Consider the following 18,738-nt stretch of genomic DNA (forward strand, 5'->3'; position numbering starts at 1 on the left):
TTTCATAACAGGCATAACAACGTCTCCCATTGAAGTTATGTAATACAGCTTTTTTGCCCTACTTGTATACTGGCATAAATTAATAAATATATGCTAATGTGCAATATATTAAACTGAGTAAATGTCACAACCTGTGCAGCTCAGGGGTTTGACAAACCCTGAGTCCGAATTAAGCCCAACTGACTCTTCGGTAATTCATTCAGCCAATTTCTCATCATATTCCTTATGAGGTCTATTGAGCTTCAGCATCAGCCGAGGGAAACTAGTTAATGAGACGTGGATCAATAGCGGTTGTGGTTAACAGTCCAGGGACATGGCCGTATTAGAGGAGTGCACTTTCTCTGCATATTTCTATTGCAGACCCAGTGATGCTCTGACCAGATTGACTGAATATCTTTTAAAATAAAGCATTGCTGCAGAGAAACATTAATAAGTTGTGTTTGTATATGTGAAAGGACAGTGATCTTATCCTCACTTTGCATTTCTTCTGTTTCTAATTCTCTGACACCGCTCAGACAGATCGCCGCTGTCTTCTTGGGATGAGCTGACATGTGCGGCGACAGAGCTCAAACGTTGTGGGCACAGCTCAGCGTGGCTCAGAACATTCAACCTGACAACCACTGGCATCTTCTTTTTGGAACTTTGCATGATATCTTTGTTCTCTTGCTTTCTTGTGTAGTGGCTCATGGTTGCAAATTATGTAAACTGTATTTGTAGATTAGTATAAGGAAACATGTATATGTATGTATATAAATAGGTATGAATTCACCATAGTATGCTACTATACTATACTACACTATACTATACAAATGTGTACAGTATGATAATGCACTATAAATAACTAGACTATACTGTAGTGTACTCTACATTATGCACTATCCATAACTATTCTATACTAAAGAGTACTAGTTTGATTTAAAATGGGGTTTTACATGTGGTTTTTCTACATCAGCCTTGACCTTAATGCATATGGCAAAGCACATTCAGTCACGTTTCAGGCACCATGAGCCCAGAAACTGCAACAGCTGCGAGGCGAGATGTGAATGTCCTGCTCTCTCATCTGTGCTCCTCGTGCCTGCACGACTGGTCGCTGACATCCATCTTTGTTCCTGCAGACGGCCGCGCACTGTGGTCGCTGAAACAATTACTGCTCAGAGCATAAAACAATAACGTCAGGCAGTGAAACTGAACATCCAGTGCAGCCAGTGAACCTGGTCTTTTGTGTGAAAGATAGAGGGATAACTTTCATTTTCTCATGCACTGTGCACAGTGAGAAGTAGCAGCAACAGCAGGATAACAGCACTCTGCAGTTTCCTCTTTGTTCCCAAGGGAGGAAGTCATGTCTGTGACCATGATCAGCGCTGCACTGGGAGCCATCCAGCCACTGGATATCAAACGCAGTGAACCACTAAATTATACTAGAATCTCGCTCGGAACAATGTGTGTGTGTGTGTTCCCTGTGAATGTTTGTGCACTCGCATGTGACACCGTGTATGTGTTTGTTTGTGTGGCCGTCACTGTTATTGCTCCTGGCCTGATTAATATTTTAGTGAGCCATGAAGACATAGGCGAAGGAGGGGGAAATTTCAGAGGGAAAGCTCAATGTGTTGGGATAGGTTCGGAGAGCACGACTCACAGATCAGTCCCTGTCTGCAACTACGCCACTCCTTTCATCACGACAATTTATATGCATGAACAAAAGGCGAGCGACAAAGTGCCACGCTGCATGAAAGCCTCAGCTAGGCCTTGATGTTTGGTGGGAACAAGCTTTATGTTGGGCTTTGATTATAGTCCAGGAACAATGGGGAGTAGTTCTGTGGTCCCCTTTGGTCAAATAAACACACTTTAAACAAGTCTGTTAATGTGGGATTATGGATTATTTTTTAACGTAGGAGGTTTTATTTATAGCACAGTCTCACAATTAAAGGTCTAACATAAAAGCAAAAATGCCTAGAAATTGCCCGACCAATCAGAATGAGCCGGACACTTGTAGGAACTTAACATTACAGCCAAAAAAAATGCCTAGAAATGTCTGGACCAATCAGAATGAGCCGGACACTTTTAGGCACTTAACATTACAGCAAAAATGGTAGAAATGTCTGGACCAATCAGAATGAGTCGAACACTTGTAGGCACTTAACATTATAGCAAAAATGCCTAGAAATGTCCCGACCAATCAGAATGAGCCGGACCCTTCTAGGCACTTATCATTGAGGCAAAATGCCTAGAAATGTCCCACTCTTGGTGTTAGTGAAGTACAATACGTGGGAAACTTGTAGGAAGTTATCATTATAGCAATATGACTTGTATTTTCCCACACTTGTGGTTAGGGATTCACAATATGTGGGACACTTGAATGCACTTAACATTAAAGCAAAAATGCCTAGAAATGTCCCGACCAATCAGAATGAGCCGGACACTTCCAGGCACTTATCATTGAGGCAAAAATGCCTAGAAATGTCCCACACTTGTGGTTAGGGAAGTACAATACATGGGTCACTTGAAGCACTTTACACTAAAGCAAAATTATTGGTTGCATATTTGTCCAATACTGAGGTTTCTGACCACACGTCTGCAAAACTAATGACAGTCCCATCAACCTCAGCTGAGCAAACATTGGCATGTTAGCTTTACGTTAAATGTGGTAGGCATTAGCATGTTAGCTCAGCCATTGTGCACATGTTAGCATTTGTCTAAAATTAGAGTAGGCACTTAGGTAAAGCTCCCACAGCGCAGCTACCAAGGATTGCTTGACACAGGGATCCTCTTCAAGACAGAACATTAGGATGATATTATACAGCAGCACTTACTAGGTCGTATTTAAGTGGTGCGTAAACTAAATCAATAAACACTCTTTGAGACGTATATACTTACTTACAGTAAACAAGTGAGGTGGTGCGGAAAATAAAGCCGGATAGGCTGCACACTGCAGGTGTCATTACAAAGCTGCTTGGCTGATTATGCATTAACAGGATGATCAATACATTGTGTAAAATATCTTTTACCCAATGTGTCTGTGTTCACAGATTCATCAACTGTAATGGTAGTACCTCTGTTATTGAAGCAGCAAGGGTGCTTCTTAATACAAAGCTAAATAGGACCTCAAGGGCCTGTGCAAGAGTGAAATGGCCAATAAAGAGGATTCAGCTCTGAGTTATTGGGTAATACGGGATGTGAATTATCCTAATTACCAGACACCCCGGTGAAGGCTTATTAAAATATGTTTCCTAATTATAATCCTTTAGTTCCCCTTCACTCTTCTCTCTGCTATTGAAATCAAATGCGAATGAACTCAACAATTAAACATCCTGAACTACGGTGACCTGAGTGTGTGTGTGTGCGTGTGTGTGTGCGTGTGTGTGTGCGTGTGTGTGTGCGTGTGTGTGTGCGTGTGTGTGTGCGTGTGTGTGTGTGTGTGTGTGTGTGTATGTAAAAGTTGCAAGCTAGAGTTCCTCTGCCATCACCCGTGATTAAATTCAGACAGTGTTTTGGTAGAATGTCTTCGTTCCAGTAATACAGAGTAAAAGTGAAGTTCTTAATGAGATCTGTGGGGAAGAAAAAGATCGTGACTAAGTGAAAATAAATGTGATTAAATTATAAAGTTGGGAAGAGGAGGACAGTGTTTATGAACACTGCGACAACTCTCAAAGAAACACAGACATTGAACCAGTGACACTGTATCTTGAGTGGACCGTGCGTGTGATGCAATGTTCACAAATGCAACAACTGAACAGATACACATATTTAAAAGGGTAAAATTGTGTTTCCCATATGAAACCTATCGCTAGTGAAACCATATATGATCTTTAGAGCGATACTGTGGCACTGGGTGTGCTCTTTGCACGTCCGGTTTGAGATGAAAGCTCCTGAAACCTGCTGCTTAGGTTGGATCTGGAGGATTCTGCTCACCCAGCCAATGAGACTGTGGACCTGTGGGCGATGTGGCCAAACGCCACCTGATCTGCTGAATTCATCTTGTTGAATCCAAGATAGGAACATGTGTAAATGTTCAAAATGTGGAAACAGGACATTGAACTCACCTACACAAGGAAAAATTTGGAACTATTGGATTTCACTCCTCGACTCGGAGGACTGGAGTTGGAGGTTTCCCTCCAAAAGGATGAATTTTGTTTTATTTATTCATTTTATTTTCATTTAAATTTTAAAGAGCTTTACTTTTGTGTTCTACACTCATGTATAAAATTCACAACACAGTGCTGGTAACATTGCAGCTGTAAGGTAATGAAATAGCTCTCCAAAGTCAAAGTAACACCTCTCGTGGGTTATTATTATTCAAGCTTAAGTCTTTGATTACATTGGTCAAATGGTCGCGATATCATCGAAATTGGCTGCACTCTCCATTTCTCCTATATTCGCTTAATATCCTGAATAAAAATCGATTCCAGACAATATTATTTCACTGGCTGATTCTTTTTTTAATGTGGTTGACTGTTAACTGAAATGTGCTAATGAAAGCCACATGGTTATGGATGATGATAGGTCAACAACAGCCCAAAGAGGAGGTTAATACAAATTGTAGATCAGTAGCAGACAGGAGGGATTTATTAACCTCATTAATTCGTGTCTATCATGGTTGTAAATCTATGTTTTGTTTTGTTCATTCTTTTTATGGTCCTTTTAATTGTAGCTTGAATAATTTGTTTATATAATGAAGACATTCAAGAATATAGGGATCATTTGATCAGAGGTTTAACTGAATTGCTAAACTCTGATTTGTGCTTGAGGAAAGAAAAAGTAAGTGGAGCCTTTGGAATTATCTGCACTTATTCTTATAGACAATCATGTCAATTGTCATCAATTCTTATTTTATTATTCCCATCTATAATAATTACATCTCTGGAACATTTACTGTGTAGGTGAGAAAACGTGTGCGATCTCAAAAGGCTAATCACACTAATAAAAGCTAATTGGGGTCAGTGGTTAGTGAACCTATGAAACCAGATTGGAGCTGTGCGTTAGAGCTACCCTGAACTATATAAAACAGTCTGATGTGAAGTGGTATGAAATGCTCATAAAATAATGTCAGAGTTCAGATATTCATCACACACACCATCAATGGAGGCAATTTGATGCTGTACTATGCCATGTTGTGCAGTGCTGTGCCATTCCATTCCATACCATGCCATATCACAATACCATACCATACCGTACGATACCATAATACCACACCATACCATAATATCATACCATGCAATGCCATACCATGCCATATATTTGCATGCCATACCATACCATAATACCACACCAGGCCATTCCATGGTATATGGAATGCTTATAATTACATTTAATGTGTGTTTTCAATGAAGACATACAAGTTTAAACTGTTCATATGCTATTAGATTTAGTATAGTGTGTTTTACTTTATATGATTACATTGACCCCCCCAGCTGAGCCCCACCCACCTCACACCAGTGAAATCAGACAAAAACTCGAAAAACAGAAACTTCTGATGTTCTTATAGATGATCGTTAAGTACTGCAATGCATCTATTGTCATTATTTATCAACAAAGCTCTGTAATTTAAGTTTAATCTAGAAGAAAAAATGTTCCCATATCCATTAAAGTAATAATAAATAGATATTTCGATTTTCATTGTAATGATGTTTGGACACAAAGCTCTTCTCTTGCCTAAAACACTGCTGTTGTTGCTGCCGCACATCTGAGAGGATGCTCACAAAGCTTTTGTGTTGAACCTCTGCAGTGAATAACATTTTTATCGGCATTCTGCTGCATATGATTTCCTCTCCTGGGTTTTTCATCATGGACATTGATTTAAATGTGCTTCAGACAAGCCCGATCACACAAACAGTCCGAGCAGAAAAGTGAATTCTGAGACTTTAATCATTTTCTACTGAGCTGTATTGAATGATCTGTGTGAGCTGTTTGTTCTGATGATTTACATATTTGCATCTAAATAAATCTTCACAAAACCACAACACTTAGGGCGGAGACTCAGACAGAGCACTTTGTTACTTTCAACAATGAGGCTATTTTTTCGTCTGTTTGTCTGTCTCTTAGTTAACAGGATTAGGACAAAACCTCTCAGGGAAGAACCCATTTATTTGGCCAAGGATCCAGATCAGGGGGAAGATCGAGGAAAAACCTTTAGCATCGTTATATATGCGTTTTTTTTTAAATAATTCATAGATCCTCATTCCTCATGAAGAAAAAGGCATGTGTAGGGCCGAATATTTCTGAGGTTGTGCATTTCAGTGCAGATCAAAGAAATCTCCACAACTGGTGAATTTAAATGTGGTCTGATAAGGTCACCGTTGGGCCGTAGTGAAGATTCCCCTTTTCCACCAAAGTAAACCAAGGGCTAGTGCTGAGCTGATGACAGTTCAGAGCTGGTTCAACTTGTGAACCTTGTAAGAAACCAAGTTTTGGTTGGGCTCGATGGCCACGATAATCCCGCCCCTAGCCTCTGATGTACGCATTTCTTTCTTTTGGAACCAGTTGTTAGGCCGAAATATAAATAACTGGTTCCAGATTAGGCTTCCAACTCTGAACCAGCCTTGGAACTGCCTTGGTGGAATATGGCTATTAGGGCTCTCTAGTTTTCTGTAAGAGATATTTAAAGGACCATTTGTGGTGGATGTGTCCTTTTCTAGTGTTGTTTGCAGGGATTGAATTATCGGTGACGTCTGCAGTCTGCAGCTTTGGTCTTGTTATCACACTGGGGTCCCGGGTTTGGACAGTAGAGGGGGCGGCTTGTTCATTACACTTTGGACTCGAAGCCAACAAACATCACGTCCACTTCATTTTTGTCTTTTCCACTTTTCTAGGTAAGGACAGGTGTTGTAATGTGGGGGCTGCACGCTTGTGCTGTGTGTTATAGGTTCAGGGGAGAGGGCTGCTGGTGGGATACTTGTTTACAGGGGGTTTTGCTAGGTAGGTTTAGAAAGTTTGAACATGAGGGAGCTGGCCCGATGCGCCATGCTTGCTGGATGGGCACACACAGACGGCACAGGGTCCAGATGTGCAGGCAGCTCCCGTGTCGCTGTCTGTGTTGTATAGTGGAGGTGTTACTGTTCTCAATGTGTGTATTATGTTGTTTATTCAGAGATGCCACTTATGTATTTTTCTATTTTGTATATTTCATGTTCCGATTTTCCTGATGTGTTTGAGATTTGCTGTAAAATTCAGAAATTTGTTAATGCATTACACTTTGGACCTGAAGCCAACAAACATTGTGTCCGCTTCATTTCTGTCTTTTCCTCTTTTCTAGGGGTGTAACAAATTCATGTCCTTCCATCATTGGTTTACTTCCATTCTTAGAAGTTTCAGCAAGTATTTTTTGTTGCTGTCTGTCAATATGACTTCGGTGCAAGAGCTCACGGGAGAGAAAAAGTCTTCAGTTTCCTAATCCGCACAAATCCACAGACAGATGATGATCTGAGATGAATAAACAGGAGCCAAGACTCGATACCACCGCGTAGTCAAACTGTAAAACATGGCGAAGGAAGACCAGGGTTCATAAACATGCATCAGGGGATTGGTGGAAATCACCTGCAGGTGTCCCAGGAACCTGCAGAGGTATAAACACACCCCTGCTCAGACCTGCCAAAAAAAAACCACACACACACACACATCAAGAATGCCAGACCAAAAAGTGTTCATTCATCCAACATTATTCACTCACACTAACCTACAGAGGAGGGAGGGGCGATCAAGGTGCAGCCCACAATACTTTCCTATGGCTGGTTTCTGAATTCACATTCAGTGACTGTCTGAGACTGTATTTTCAAGGCGACCCCTTAAATCCTTGCTTTCCACAGGCGTTTCAAGTCATCGATGTTCCCCCCACTAATGGCCGCCCAGGAGCAGCTCCCAAGATGCTGTCTGCTGGACAGGTGCAGTTCGCAGGTAATCATTTCAGTGCTCTCGGTTTGCTTGACCCTCTGCTTGCACACCGAGTGTATGTCAAACACCTGCAAGAACAACTTTATTTTATCTTGGGCTGCAAGTGATCAATAAATTATGGATTTATTCGGTGCTCCCTATAGGAAACCATACATAAAGTGTTGAGAATATCTTAATGAACTCTTATATTGAGTATATATTAAAGATGATTGATGCTGCCTTGGATCATCTGTCCTGCTGTGACCTTCCTCTCTTTTATTTAACTGACACTGATGTTAAGCATTCTTCACATGGGGGGAGTAAACCTCAAGTGATATGGACTCAGGACTCAGACAAGAGCAGGACACAATTTGATTATTTGTTTGATTTCCCCCTTAGGCTCAAAGGTTCAAAGGTTATCAATAAGGCTACACCCATACCACTATGGATACATCGGATCAACTCCAATCGGTCACATCACACACGTTTTCTTATTTAAGAAGGGAGGAAATGTTATCAATTCAAATAGATTGCTAAATAGAATAGGCCTGTAGAGTCACTCATTTAAGTGGCACTTTCACAAAGTGCTCCTCACTGAGATACAAAGAGATGAATACAAAACTGTGAAACGAAAAAAGGGAAAGCAATGACATTCAAATAAATAAGAACAAACATTAGCATAAAGAACTTTTACAACTTTTACTTTGTAATGAAAATCTACAGAGGAGGTTTAAATCAATAGCGGCGAGCTTGCCTCTCTACGAGGACACCCCCACCGGTGTCGAGATCAATGGCAGTTTGGGAACGGAGTCGTGTCTTTCCTCGCCCTGACTCACGTCTGAATGGATTGGTGTTGGCACTTATTTTGCTTTGAAAAGGTCTGAACTTTCTATTGGACATGAGCCGCTCAGTCTTTAATCTGATTTCACTCAGCTGGGGGAGTTGGGGGCAAGAATGCACAATTGAAGTGAGTCGTGCAGATCCTCCTCAGGCGGAGTCAATCTCTGATGGTCTATGAGGAGGAAGACATGGATGTCTCGCACACTCACTATCACTCATTGTTGGAATGGGATGGCAGTTTATGGTTTTGCCCTAAAGAGCGTTCATGTAGAGAAGAGTCTTTGTCTTCTTTCTTTCATTCCCTCTGGTGCTGCTGAGAGACAGTGGCTTGTTGCCACCGGAGCAAATGCTTTATTTGCATTGACATATGCTAACTGAATATTCCTTGCTGCTTTTAACCCCTGTGTTCACGTCTGCATCACTTTGGATTCAATTCAGTTTTATTTATAAAGCACCAAATCTATGGGTGCTGTACCCATAGATTCATCCATCCATTATGCCAATTGTCCTGTTAAGGATAAGGAAGAGGACCTGGAGCCAATCCCAGCGGACATTGGGTGAGAGGCTCACTCTTGACAGGTCGCCAGCTCATCACAGTCCTATCCAAAAACATCGAAGTAACTACTTTTCCTACAGAACCTGCTCAGACCTAACATCTTGGAGAGATTGTATGAAAAGATGCAGTACATGGGACAAGGGCCCTGACCCTCGACGACATCAATTTCATATGCACCCATGAATACATATTGATTGAAACATTGACGGAGCAGAGAGAGTTGCCAGCTCATAGAGTAAATGCCCTCATGTGGAAAATGGAAAAAGATTTTCCATCTGTTGAGATACGGACAGTTGAAGGGACAAGGGGACGAAACAATTCCATTCGTCAACACTTCTCCTGGCATTCTATTGGTTGGAAAATGTTGACAGTCTTGTGGCAGAGAAAAATCCCCCAAAAAAGAGCTGAGGTTTTCATGTGTTCATGAAATCTGTCCGAGCAACAACATATCTGATTGCAAGCACACAGTTTGAGCGCAAGCAGAGCAAATTTAAGCCTCAGCCGGGTATATGTAAGTTTGAGCTTAGACTTTTGAGTGAAAGCATTACTAAAATGGGAGTCCTGATCTCAAAGTGAAAGACCAGGATCTGATCACAACATTCATAATAAAAGGCACTTGACAGATAAAGGTTGTGACCTTACAATATTATTGAGAAACCCGACAGTTCTTACAACGAGCTAGCACATGGTGATAGTGGAGAACTGAAAGAAACATCGAGTAGTGCTGGACTCAGGGAGGGAAGACATCTGCCTCGACTCGTTGGGGTGAGAGGAGAGGAATGAGGGAGAGAGAATATTTACTTACACTAGATTAACTATAATATTAGTCGTACTACTATTAATTATTATTACAACTATTATTACTACTGTGTATTCATATTTATATTTTTATCCTGCTCGTAGTGTATTCATCGTCCTTATATCTTACAATTCCTGTTAATACTGTAATATTCCATATATATTTCTTACTGTACAGATCTATTTATTTACATTTTTACTTTAATATGCACATTACTCTGCACTTTTACTGCCTTTTTTGCACTTCTGGTTAGATGCTAAACTGCATTTTGTTGTATAAGTACTTGTACTGTGCAATGACAATAGCAGCTGTCATATCCTCGAAACAATGACATTTCAGACAGCACAGGGGAATGGGTGTTGATTTGGTGCAGTGCTGATGTTGATGTGGGACATTTTCCTGAGGGGGAATCAGTGAAAAAGTAAAAAAAACGAGGGCAAAGTTTGTTGCATGACTTGTGGCAGGCCTTTTTCTCCCCTGAAGAGTGAGCGTGAGCAAGAGCAACGGCCCAACAGACGCTTCTCCCCCTAAACACACACAAGATGACTGATTAACGAGCGAGACTTCTGCATGCATAAACTCCCCCACAAATTGTCTGAGTTGCCTCTCTAAAACCAACCATGAAAAATCAACCTGTCTGCTGATGATTCATGAAATGACAAAGCTGCAATATTTTGATAAATCATCCCAGGGAGTTAATGATGTGCCAGTGACAATAAAGTTTAGTGTTGTGCAAAGAGCATCCTTTAGAAAATAAATGAATTCCCTAAACCGCTACGCACTTTGCTAATAAACCAGTATATGTTAGTATGAAAGGAAAAAAACAAAGAATATATCAAAGTGCCTCCGTGCCCTGTTTCGATGTGTCGCTCTCTTGATTGTGGCAGATTGAGTCCTTTTCATCCTGCGATACTGTTTCTACTTGTGTTAACATGTCAAACTAGTGAGGAGGAAAGAGAGGATGAAGGAGATGTTGATTGAGATTGTGCTGCTGTTCAATCAGTGTTAGGATTTATTGGTTTAGTGTTAGGATTTGGTTTATTAACTGAGGCTGATGAGTGTGTTTTTTACATAAATATTTCCCATGATACTCTGCTGCGCCTCCCTTGCCACATTTATCAGCTTCACACAGAATCTGTGGATTCTTCTCCTCCCTCTTAATCTCTTTATGTAACTATCTTCCCAATTTTTCCCTTTCAGCACAATTTGAGTAAATTAATGAGGTAAGCAGCCCGAAAGTGAATATGCTGTAATCTGGATAGCACGGCTGCATTAGCTATGTAAGCATTCTAACTACGATTCATAATACTATCAGTACACAGACTCAAAATAACAAATGAAAATCAAACTTACCCAAAAAAGAAAAAATTTAAATTGTTTGACAAGAGCTACTTTTGGCCCATATCCCATCCACTAACATGGAGGAGACAGGGTTTATGGGCAATACTGCAGCCAGCCACCAGGGTGCAATCAAGATGCAGGGGAGTCTTTGTGTCAGCCAACTTTATATACAGTCTATTATTTCTATACTATAATTTGCATATCTTGAAGAAAAGATTTGCTATTGCTGCAAAATACAAAACGAAAAACCACAGCAGTAACTACAGCGAACACTAAAAACCTTTTGTGACCTATGGTGAAACCAGGATGTGCCAAACGCCCAGTCTGGAATTTACCTCTTAAACCATGAAATGCAATAACGTTGGCTGTTATCTTGACTTTACAATTCTACCTTGACCACACATTTACAACTCTCACAGTAAAAAGGAGACACTTCAAGGACTGAAGATTACCTCTTTGTCCTGCTTTCCCCACTCCAGTCTGCTTTTTTTTTGTCTTCAGCTAGTAATCCACCTCTGGTTAGTAGAAGACCAGTCTCAAAAGACCAGCATCAGGTTTTTATTTTATCCTGTTATCGAAATGGCTCCACGGAAGGAAAGCGGTGGACTTGACAATCTCGCCTTTGATGTAGGTATCGTGACTTTTTCTGAGCGCGAAATCATTTACTTACCTTTACTTCCTTTTGCTGTCATATTGTGGTAAATAATTATGCTTCTGATCGAATGCTTCTCACGTGTTCTGAATAGATTTGTAATGGTTTATATTTCTCTGCTTTTCTTGCTTTAGTGGATTTTCAACCACATTATACAAACACTTATTTTTAAACATTAACAACTATAGATAAGATTAACTACATAGGAACAAAAATCGATCACCTTGTACTTTCATCCACATTTATATATGATAAGATAAACTTTAATGATCCCACGCCATTGCAGCAGCAGAAAGTCAGAATGATGTAAACAAGAGAACACGTGAATGTAGAAAAATAAAATAAAATAAAAAATAAAACATTAAATAGAATAGAAATACACTGTATATAATATGTATATGTATATAATACAACCATTGTATCCAACTGTTGCTCCTCCACGTATGATAATACGTACATTACTTACTCTATTACTTGTGATATCAAATGTTTACTTAATGACAATTTATAATAGTCATTAAGTAAACATTTGATAAGATAAGTAATACAGTAAGTAATGTAAGTATTATCATACGTGGTTTGTGCATCCTTTATTAAGGTCTGACCTAATTGGCGGCATGTGTTTGATCCAGTTCTCTCAAACTATCCCAAGTTTTCCACTTCCATTCTGGAAAAGAAAGTTTCTTCTCTATCTTAATATTTTTGTTACATCCAGCCGGTCCCCATCCCCATCTGGGTGTTGAAGTTGAAGAGAAAAAGTGCTGCCCATAGATGCACTAGATAAATGTGTGTTTGTGAATGGCTGAATGGCAGTAACCTGTACTGTTAAGCGCTTTGAGTGGTCTTCAAGACTAAAGCGCTTAAAACATACAGACCACAGACCATAGTCCTCTATCTTAGCTACTGCTGTCTTCAGCCTCTTTTTACTAAAAGCCATTTTTGGTCTCTTATGTTCACAGATGATGGACACTCTTCATGGTCAGCATGTTTTTAACAATGCCATGTTGAACTTAAATTGACTATATAGTCATAAAACATTATCTCAGGATAACTGATAATTGTTCTATGGCTCTGGGTGAGCCCTTGATATTTATTTACTCGTCTTTGGTTGTGCATGTTTTTTAATGACACGACAGATGGGTGAACAAGTGAATGATCAACCTAGAGAAAAGGCGCTGAAGACACATGGAAGGAGCTGCGCAGAAGATGACGACAGAAATAAACCAACGTATTGCGTGACTGATGTTCCCCCATGGTACCTCTGTATTTTCCTGGCCATACAGGTGTGTGTGACCCAACAAGTGTTAATCAGCACATTCAGATTTAGTTTACACAGAGATATGCAATCCCTCTATGCCTTGTATCAACTCTATTGAAGAATACTCTACTGAATGGAGTTTAAACCGCTCTTCTTAATGTGATGGATGTTAGTAGTGGTGTCCTCTCTACCATTAGTCCATCCCTGTCATTTTTGTCCTCTGCAGCATTACCTGACAGCATTTGGTGGGATTATCGCCATCCCTCTCATTCTCTCCGAGGGCCTGTGTCTGCAGCACGACAGCCTGACCCAGAGTCGCCTCATCAACACAATTTTCTTTGTCTCTGGCCTGTGCACCCTGCTGCAGGTCACATTCGGTGTCAGGTCAGAACCTCGTTCATGTAACCAGTCACCATCCTGTTAGAATATATTGAATATTATGGATATGAACTTTAATTTGAACCTAAATTAGGACCATTTCTCACTTACTCACATTATGGAAACAATCTTAAAGTTGCATGAATCAGTATTTTTCAAATAATAATGTTTTTTACAGTAACAGATCCACAGCCTTGTCAGCCTGTTTTCCAGCAGCACCATTTTTGCGAATTTCAAAACCTGCCCACTATCTATTTGCGAATTGCCAGTAAAGATTTTCATGCAAGCACCTGAAGCCGCAGATATTTTTTTTTTTAGACTAGACAGAGACCAGAACAGATTTGAGTTGAGAGTGAATAAATAGTCTTAAATTCATCTGCTAAACACCTATTAATAGTGATCTTGCTAAAGTGTTTGCTAACATGTTCACCATTCTTAACGCTATTACATCGCAGCAATCTGTTAGCTTGAAATTCAAAAAAATTCTTAAAATTCTTGCTTTTACAAGCTAATGTTTTTCTAAAATTGTTAGTAAAATAAGTGTAATAATATATAAATAAATCTGCTATTAGCATGTTAGCCTTGTCATTTTGAGCATATTGGCATGCAGACGTTAGCATTTCAGCTCAAAGTAATTCTAACAGCGATCATGAAGACCTCGTCTTGCTATGTAGAACAAAGGCTCACCTCCAGTACTGTTTATATTGTTGCACATGCAAATTTGGTTTATTACAAAATCAGTTTCAATCAAAGCAAAGGGGAGCTAGCAAGCTGCACATATTAAAACATGTACAAGTTAGCTCAATGTCCTTTAACTGCTTTGTTTTGAATTGTCTTTCTCTTGTTAACTTATTTGTCTGACACAAAACTCCGTAGGCTTCCCATCCTACAGGGGGGGACATTTGCCTTGGTGGCACCTGCTATGGCCATATTTTCAATGCCAGAATGGGAATGTCCAGCATGGACTCAGAACGCCACTCTGGTCAACACCTCCTCGCCCGTCTTCATAGAAGTGTGGCAGACGCGCATAAGAACAGTGAGCTCTAAACATTCATCTTTGCAGATTTACATAAGCCATTGAAAACTGCTGTGGAGCTCATGATGAATTCAGTCAACTCATGTGGTTCCAGCTCTGGGACGTGACCACAGATTGTAAATAAAGATGTACAAAATGTCTCCAATTCCTCCCACTAACCAGAAATTAAGCCAAAATTTTCCAGATGCGAGTGTTGCTGTCTTGCACGTTTGTGTAGCAGTCTGTGCAGAAGTTATCAGGGATGGAACCTTGTGGACAAAACATGCTCTCAACCGGGATGTTTCCGTTTATTCATAGCTTCGACTAATTAAAACCAAACTTACCAGAAAAATAAGCACTTGCACAAACAGAAACTATTAAAGAAAATGGATTTGATTTGTAGTTTTTAGTTTCGGCCCATGTCTATAAACGTCCATGTACAACCTATACTGCAGCCAGCCAGCAGGTGGCGATCAAAAATCTTTGGCTTCACTTTTGAGGAGTTGTCATGTCATCCATCTTTATTTACAGTCTATGGATGTAACCAATACCTCTGCCAAGGATGTTATGTTTTCTGTTCTGTTTGTCTCTCTGCAGCTTTATGAACAGAAGGGGTATCGGGCAAGAAAGGCACAGATCCAGACATTTTCACAAATTTTCCCCATCAATAATTTGTGTATCTCGAGGAAAGAAGGATATTTCGGGGGGCTAATATCTATGATTGTGTGAAATTTCTTGCTGCTTGATTGATTTTAAGACTGTTGGGCCTTGGCGGAGGTATGCACTCTACTCTGTGCCATTCTAGTTTTTGTTGTTCTATTTGTTTGTTGTCTCGAACTCAACTAAAGGAAGAGTGTTGATGCTTATATTCTCCATTATTATGCTCCTGTCAGTTGCAAGGTTCCATCATGGTGGCCTCCCTCCTCCAGATCCTGGTCGGTTTCTCTGGCCTCATCGGTTTCCTCATGCGCTTCATTGGACCATTAACCATGGCCCCCATCGTCTCTCTCATAGGCCTGTCACTGTATGACATGGCTGGAGCCAAGGCCGGCAGCCACTGGGGCATCTCTGCCATGTACGTGAGCACCCAGAGTCACGGTGAATGCCTCAGCTGGAAAGGAAATGTTTTACTGTGTGAACAGGCAGTATCTGGTTATAGAGTTAGAGCTGACTTCTTTCTAAAAATCTGAAATTATAAGACAACATTGGAAATTTTGCTTTTATCTGTCGCCAAACAATTCAGAATTTTATAAATTTGCACATCATCATGCAAATGACAGTTCTTCTCATACATGTAGGACCTCAGCACTGATCATCCTGTTCTCCCAGTACCTCCGTTCCATACCGATCCCGGTTCCTGCGTACAGCAAAACTAAGAAACTGCACAGTTCGAAATTCCTTATCTTCCAGAATATGCCTGTAGGTCCTTTGGAAACTCATCACTCCTTGTGATACATAACTCCTGCCTCTACCTTGAAATACTGACACTCACACTAATATTAGATATTGATTAGATTCTGCTGGGCCTTGCGGTCTCATGGCTTGTCTGCTACATCCTCACCATCTATGATGTCCTACCATCCGACCCAGCTCAATACGGCCACCTGGCCCGCACTGATGTGAAGGGAAATGTGATCAATGAAGCTCCCTGGTTCATGTTACCTTATCCTGGTAAGTTCAAAAGAAAAGACAAGACTGCTGTGAGATGTTTTTTTATAGACTGGTTCAATAATCAACGGTTTCACTCATCACTCAGGTCAATGGGGGATGCCAACTGTGAGCCTGGCAGGTGTGCTTGGCATCATGGCTGGAATAATATGCTCCATGGTGGAGTCCGTGGGCGACTACCATGCATGTGCCAGGCTGTCAGGGGCACCGCCTCCGCCCAAGCACGCAATCAACCGGGGCATTGGGGTTGAAGGGCTTGGCTCTTTGTTGGCAGGAGCTTTTGGCACAGGCAATGGCACCACCTCGTTTAGCGAGAACGTGGCAGCCCTCGGTATCACCAAGGTAATAAAAAAACATAGAACAATATTGATTGTTCACATTTTTCACCCTTACCAATTTGAGAGTTGCTTTTCGAATGCTCTTCTGTGTGACAACAGGTGGGTAGTCGCACTGTGATTCTCCTGAGTGGAGTTTTCATGATTTTGATGGGGATGCTGGGTAAAATTGGTGCGGCATTTATAACTATCCCCACCCCTGTGATTGGAGGGATGTTCCTGATCATGTTTGGAGTCATAGCTGCTGCCGGAATTTCAAATCTACAGGTAAAGAACAGCATGGCGTATTTTTTTCAGTGCTTCCTGAGAAGATTTTTTGCCTATAGCACTGTTTTGCTGACCCTTTCATTTTAAAGTCCACAGACATGAATTCCTCCAGGAATATCTTTGTTTTTGGGTTTTCCATGTTTACTGCACTCGTCATTCCAAACTGGATCCTGAAGAATCCGGGTTACATAAACACAGGTATTAACAACTGGAAATTTTCATTGTTTTTTTTCGGCTTTCACTTAATATATTATTTTTTTCAGTCAATTAGCACAGACACTGGTCTGAAGATATAATGACATGACTGACCTTTCTGTCTTGATATTGCTGCGTGACTCAGGTTTGAAAGAGCTGGACCAGGTGTTGCTTATATTGTTAACCACACAGATGTTTGTAGGAGGGTTCCTTGGCTTCTTCCTCGATAACACAGTTCCTGGTAAGCATGTTGTTCCTGAATCAAAGAGCATTCACTGCACTTGAACAATTGATAGCAGCTCATGAGCAGTGTGTGCACCTATAGTATCTTAAGAGTAATTTGCAATGATTTCTAGATAAATCAAGACTTATTTCAAACTAAAAAACATGTCTGATGTGTCAAACCATTAAAGCAGGGTTAGAATTTTTATTTTGACAAATTCCTTTTGGATTGAATTCTTAAATCATTTTTATTAGTTTTTTCTTGGAGAATTTATACATAAAAAACATCCTGTAGCTTACAGTTTCTTTTGCAGTGTACACCTGCAGCAGTGCTAAGTAGCTTCTTGATTTGCTTTTCTGTCAGTCTGTGCTGTCAGAGGTGCTGCTGCCTCTTAAATATCTCGTCATTGCACGCTACACAACATTGTTGGAAAACCACAAAATAAGAACCATGTTTTGCTTATTTGCTGGAATTTTATGCCACTCGTCAGCAACTGTTACCATGGAAACGTGGCTCTCAGTCGTAGCCTAGGGGTTCAAAGGCTAACTGGGCTGATACATATCTACAGTATTTTGTCATTAAAGTATTATTTAAATAAAAAAAGAAACATTATAACTATTGATTAAGCACTTAAATAATTGAATTGCTAACTTAGCTCTTTGTCGTCCATCTGCTTCTTGAGGCTGGTGTGTTTTGAGTTTAAAATATATTTGTGAAACCTCGCCCAGGGCCTATTATTTATTACAGTTGTATTGATTTTATGCTGATATCAAATCATTATGTAAATCACAGCCTGTTACAATGTTATTATGGAGAATAAAGGGTGAACTCCTGTAACATCTTTTCAAAATCCCATTTAGGGACTAAACGTGAACGTGGCCTTGACAAAGTGCATCTTGAAGACACCGGCAACACCTTGGAAAGTGAAGATGTGTACGACCTTCCCTTCGGTATTACCTCTTGCCTCGCATCCCGGTCTTGGGTTCGTTACATCCCTTTCTGCCCATGGAAGGGCAACAATGTGTTACAGGGCCAGGTGACTCCGCACAGCACAGAGGGCACTGATGAATTTGCTCTATAAGGTCTGAGATTGTTTAATAAAATATTAAAACATAAGCTACTTTTTTTAAGTCACGTTCCTGTTTCTTTTAAATTCCTCTACGCCTTAGATTGCAAGGCATAGACTGTAAATAAAGATGGACAACATGACTGATCCTCCTCCGTGTTAGTAAAATAAGAGTTTTATTTTAATACTATAAAAACAAGGAGAAATGTCACAGTCAACTTTATTGCCAATTCTGCTGTATATACAGGACAGAAGCAGAACTGAAATGTTGTTTCTCTCGAC

The 18,738-nt window shown here is 40.4% G+C and overlaps 1 protein-coding gene across 2 annotated transcripts; it reads left to right on the plus strand.

The window, feature by feature from the left end:
• The first annotated feature begins 6,757 nt into the window (after positions 1 to 6,757).
• LOC133024379 (solute carrier family 23 member 1-like) lies at positions 6,758 to 18,496 on the plus strand. 2 transcript variants are annotated; one of them, XM_061091457.1, is made up of 13 exons: positions 6,758 to 6,806; positions 7,800 to 7,887; positions 13,188 to 13,334; positions 13,536 to 13,693; positions 14,564 to 14,723; positions 15,596 to 15,777; positions 16,001 to 16,121; positions 16,217 to 16,373; positions 16,459 to 16,712; positions 16,808 to 16,972; positions 17,062 to 17,170; positions 17,313 to 17,408; positions 18,251 to 18,496. In XM_061091457.1, exons 2-13 carry the CDS (start codon positions 7,816 to 7,818, stop codon positions 18,469 to 18,471), a joined length of 1,842 nt encoding a protein of 613 aa, XP_060947440.1. In that variant the 5' UTR covers positions 6,758 to 6,806; positions 7,800 to 7,815; the 3' UTR covers positions 18,472 to 18,496. The 2 variants fall into 2 exon arrangements, with proteins under 2 accessions (XP_060947440.1, XP_060947441.1); XM_061091458.1 differs by lacking the exon at positions 6,758 to 6,806 and adding an exon at positions 7,262 to 7,557.
• Positions 18,497 to 18,738: the final 242 nt, after the last annotated feature.

Source organism: Limanda limanda, chromosome 18 (assembly GCF_963576545.1).
Source record: "Limanda limanda chromosome 18, fLimLim1.1, whole genome shotgun sequence".
In the NCBI taxonomy this organism is placed as follows: Eukaryota; Metazoa; Chordata; class Actinopteri; order Pleuronectiformes; family Pleuronectidae; genus Limanda; species Limanda limanda.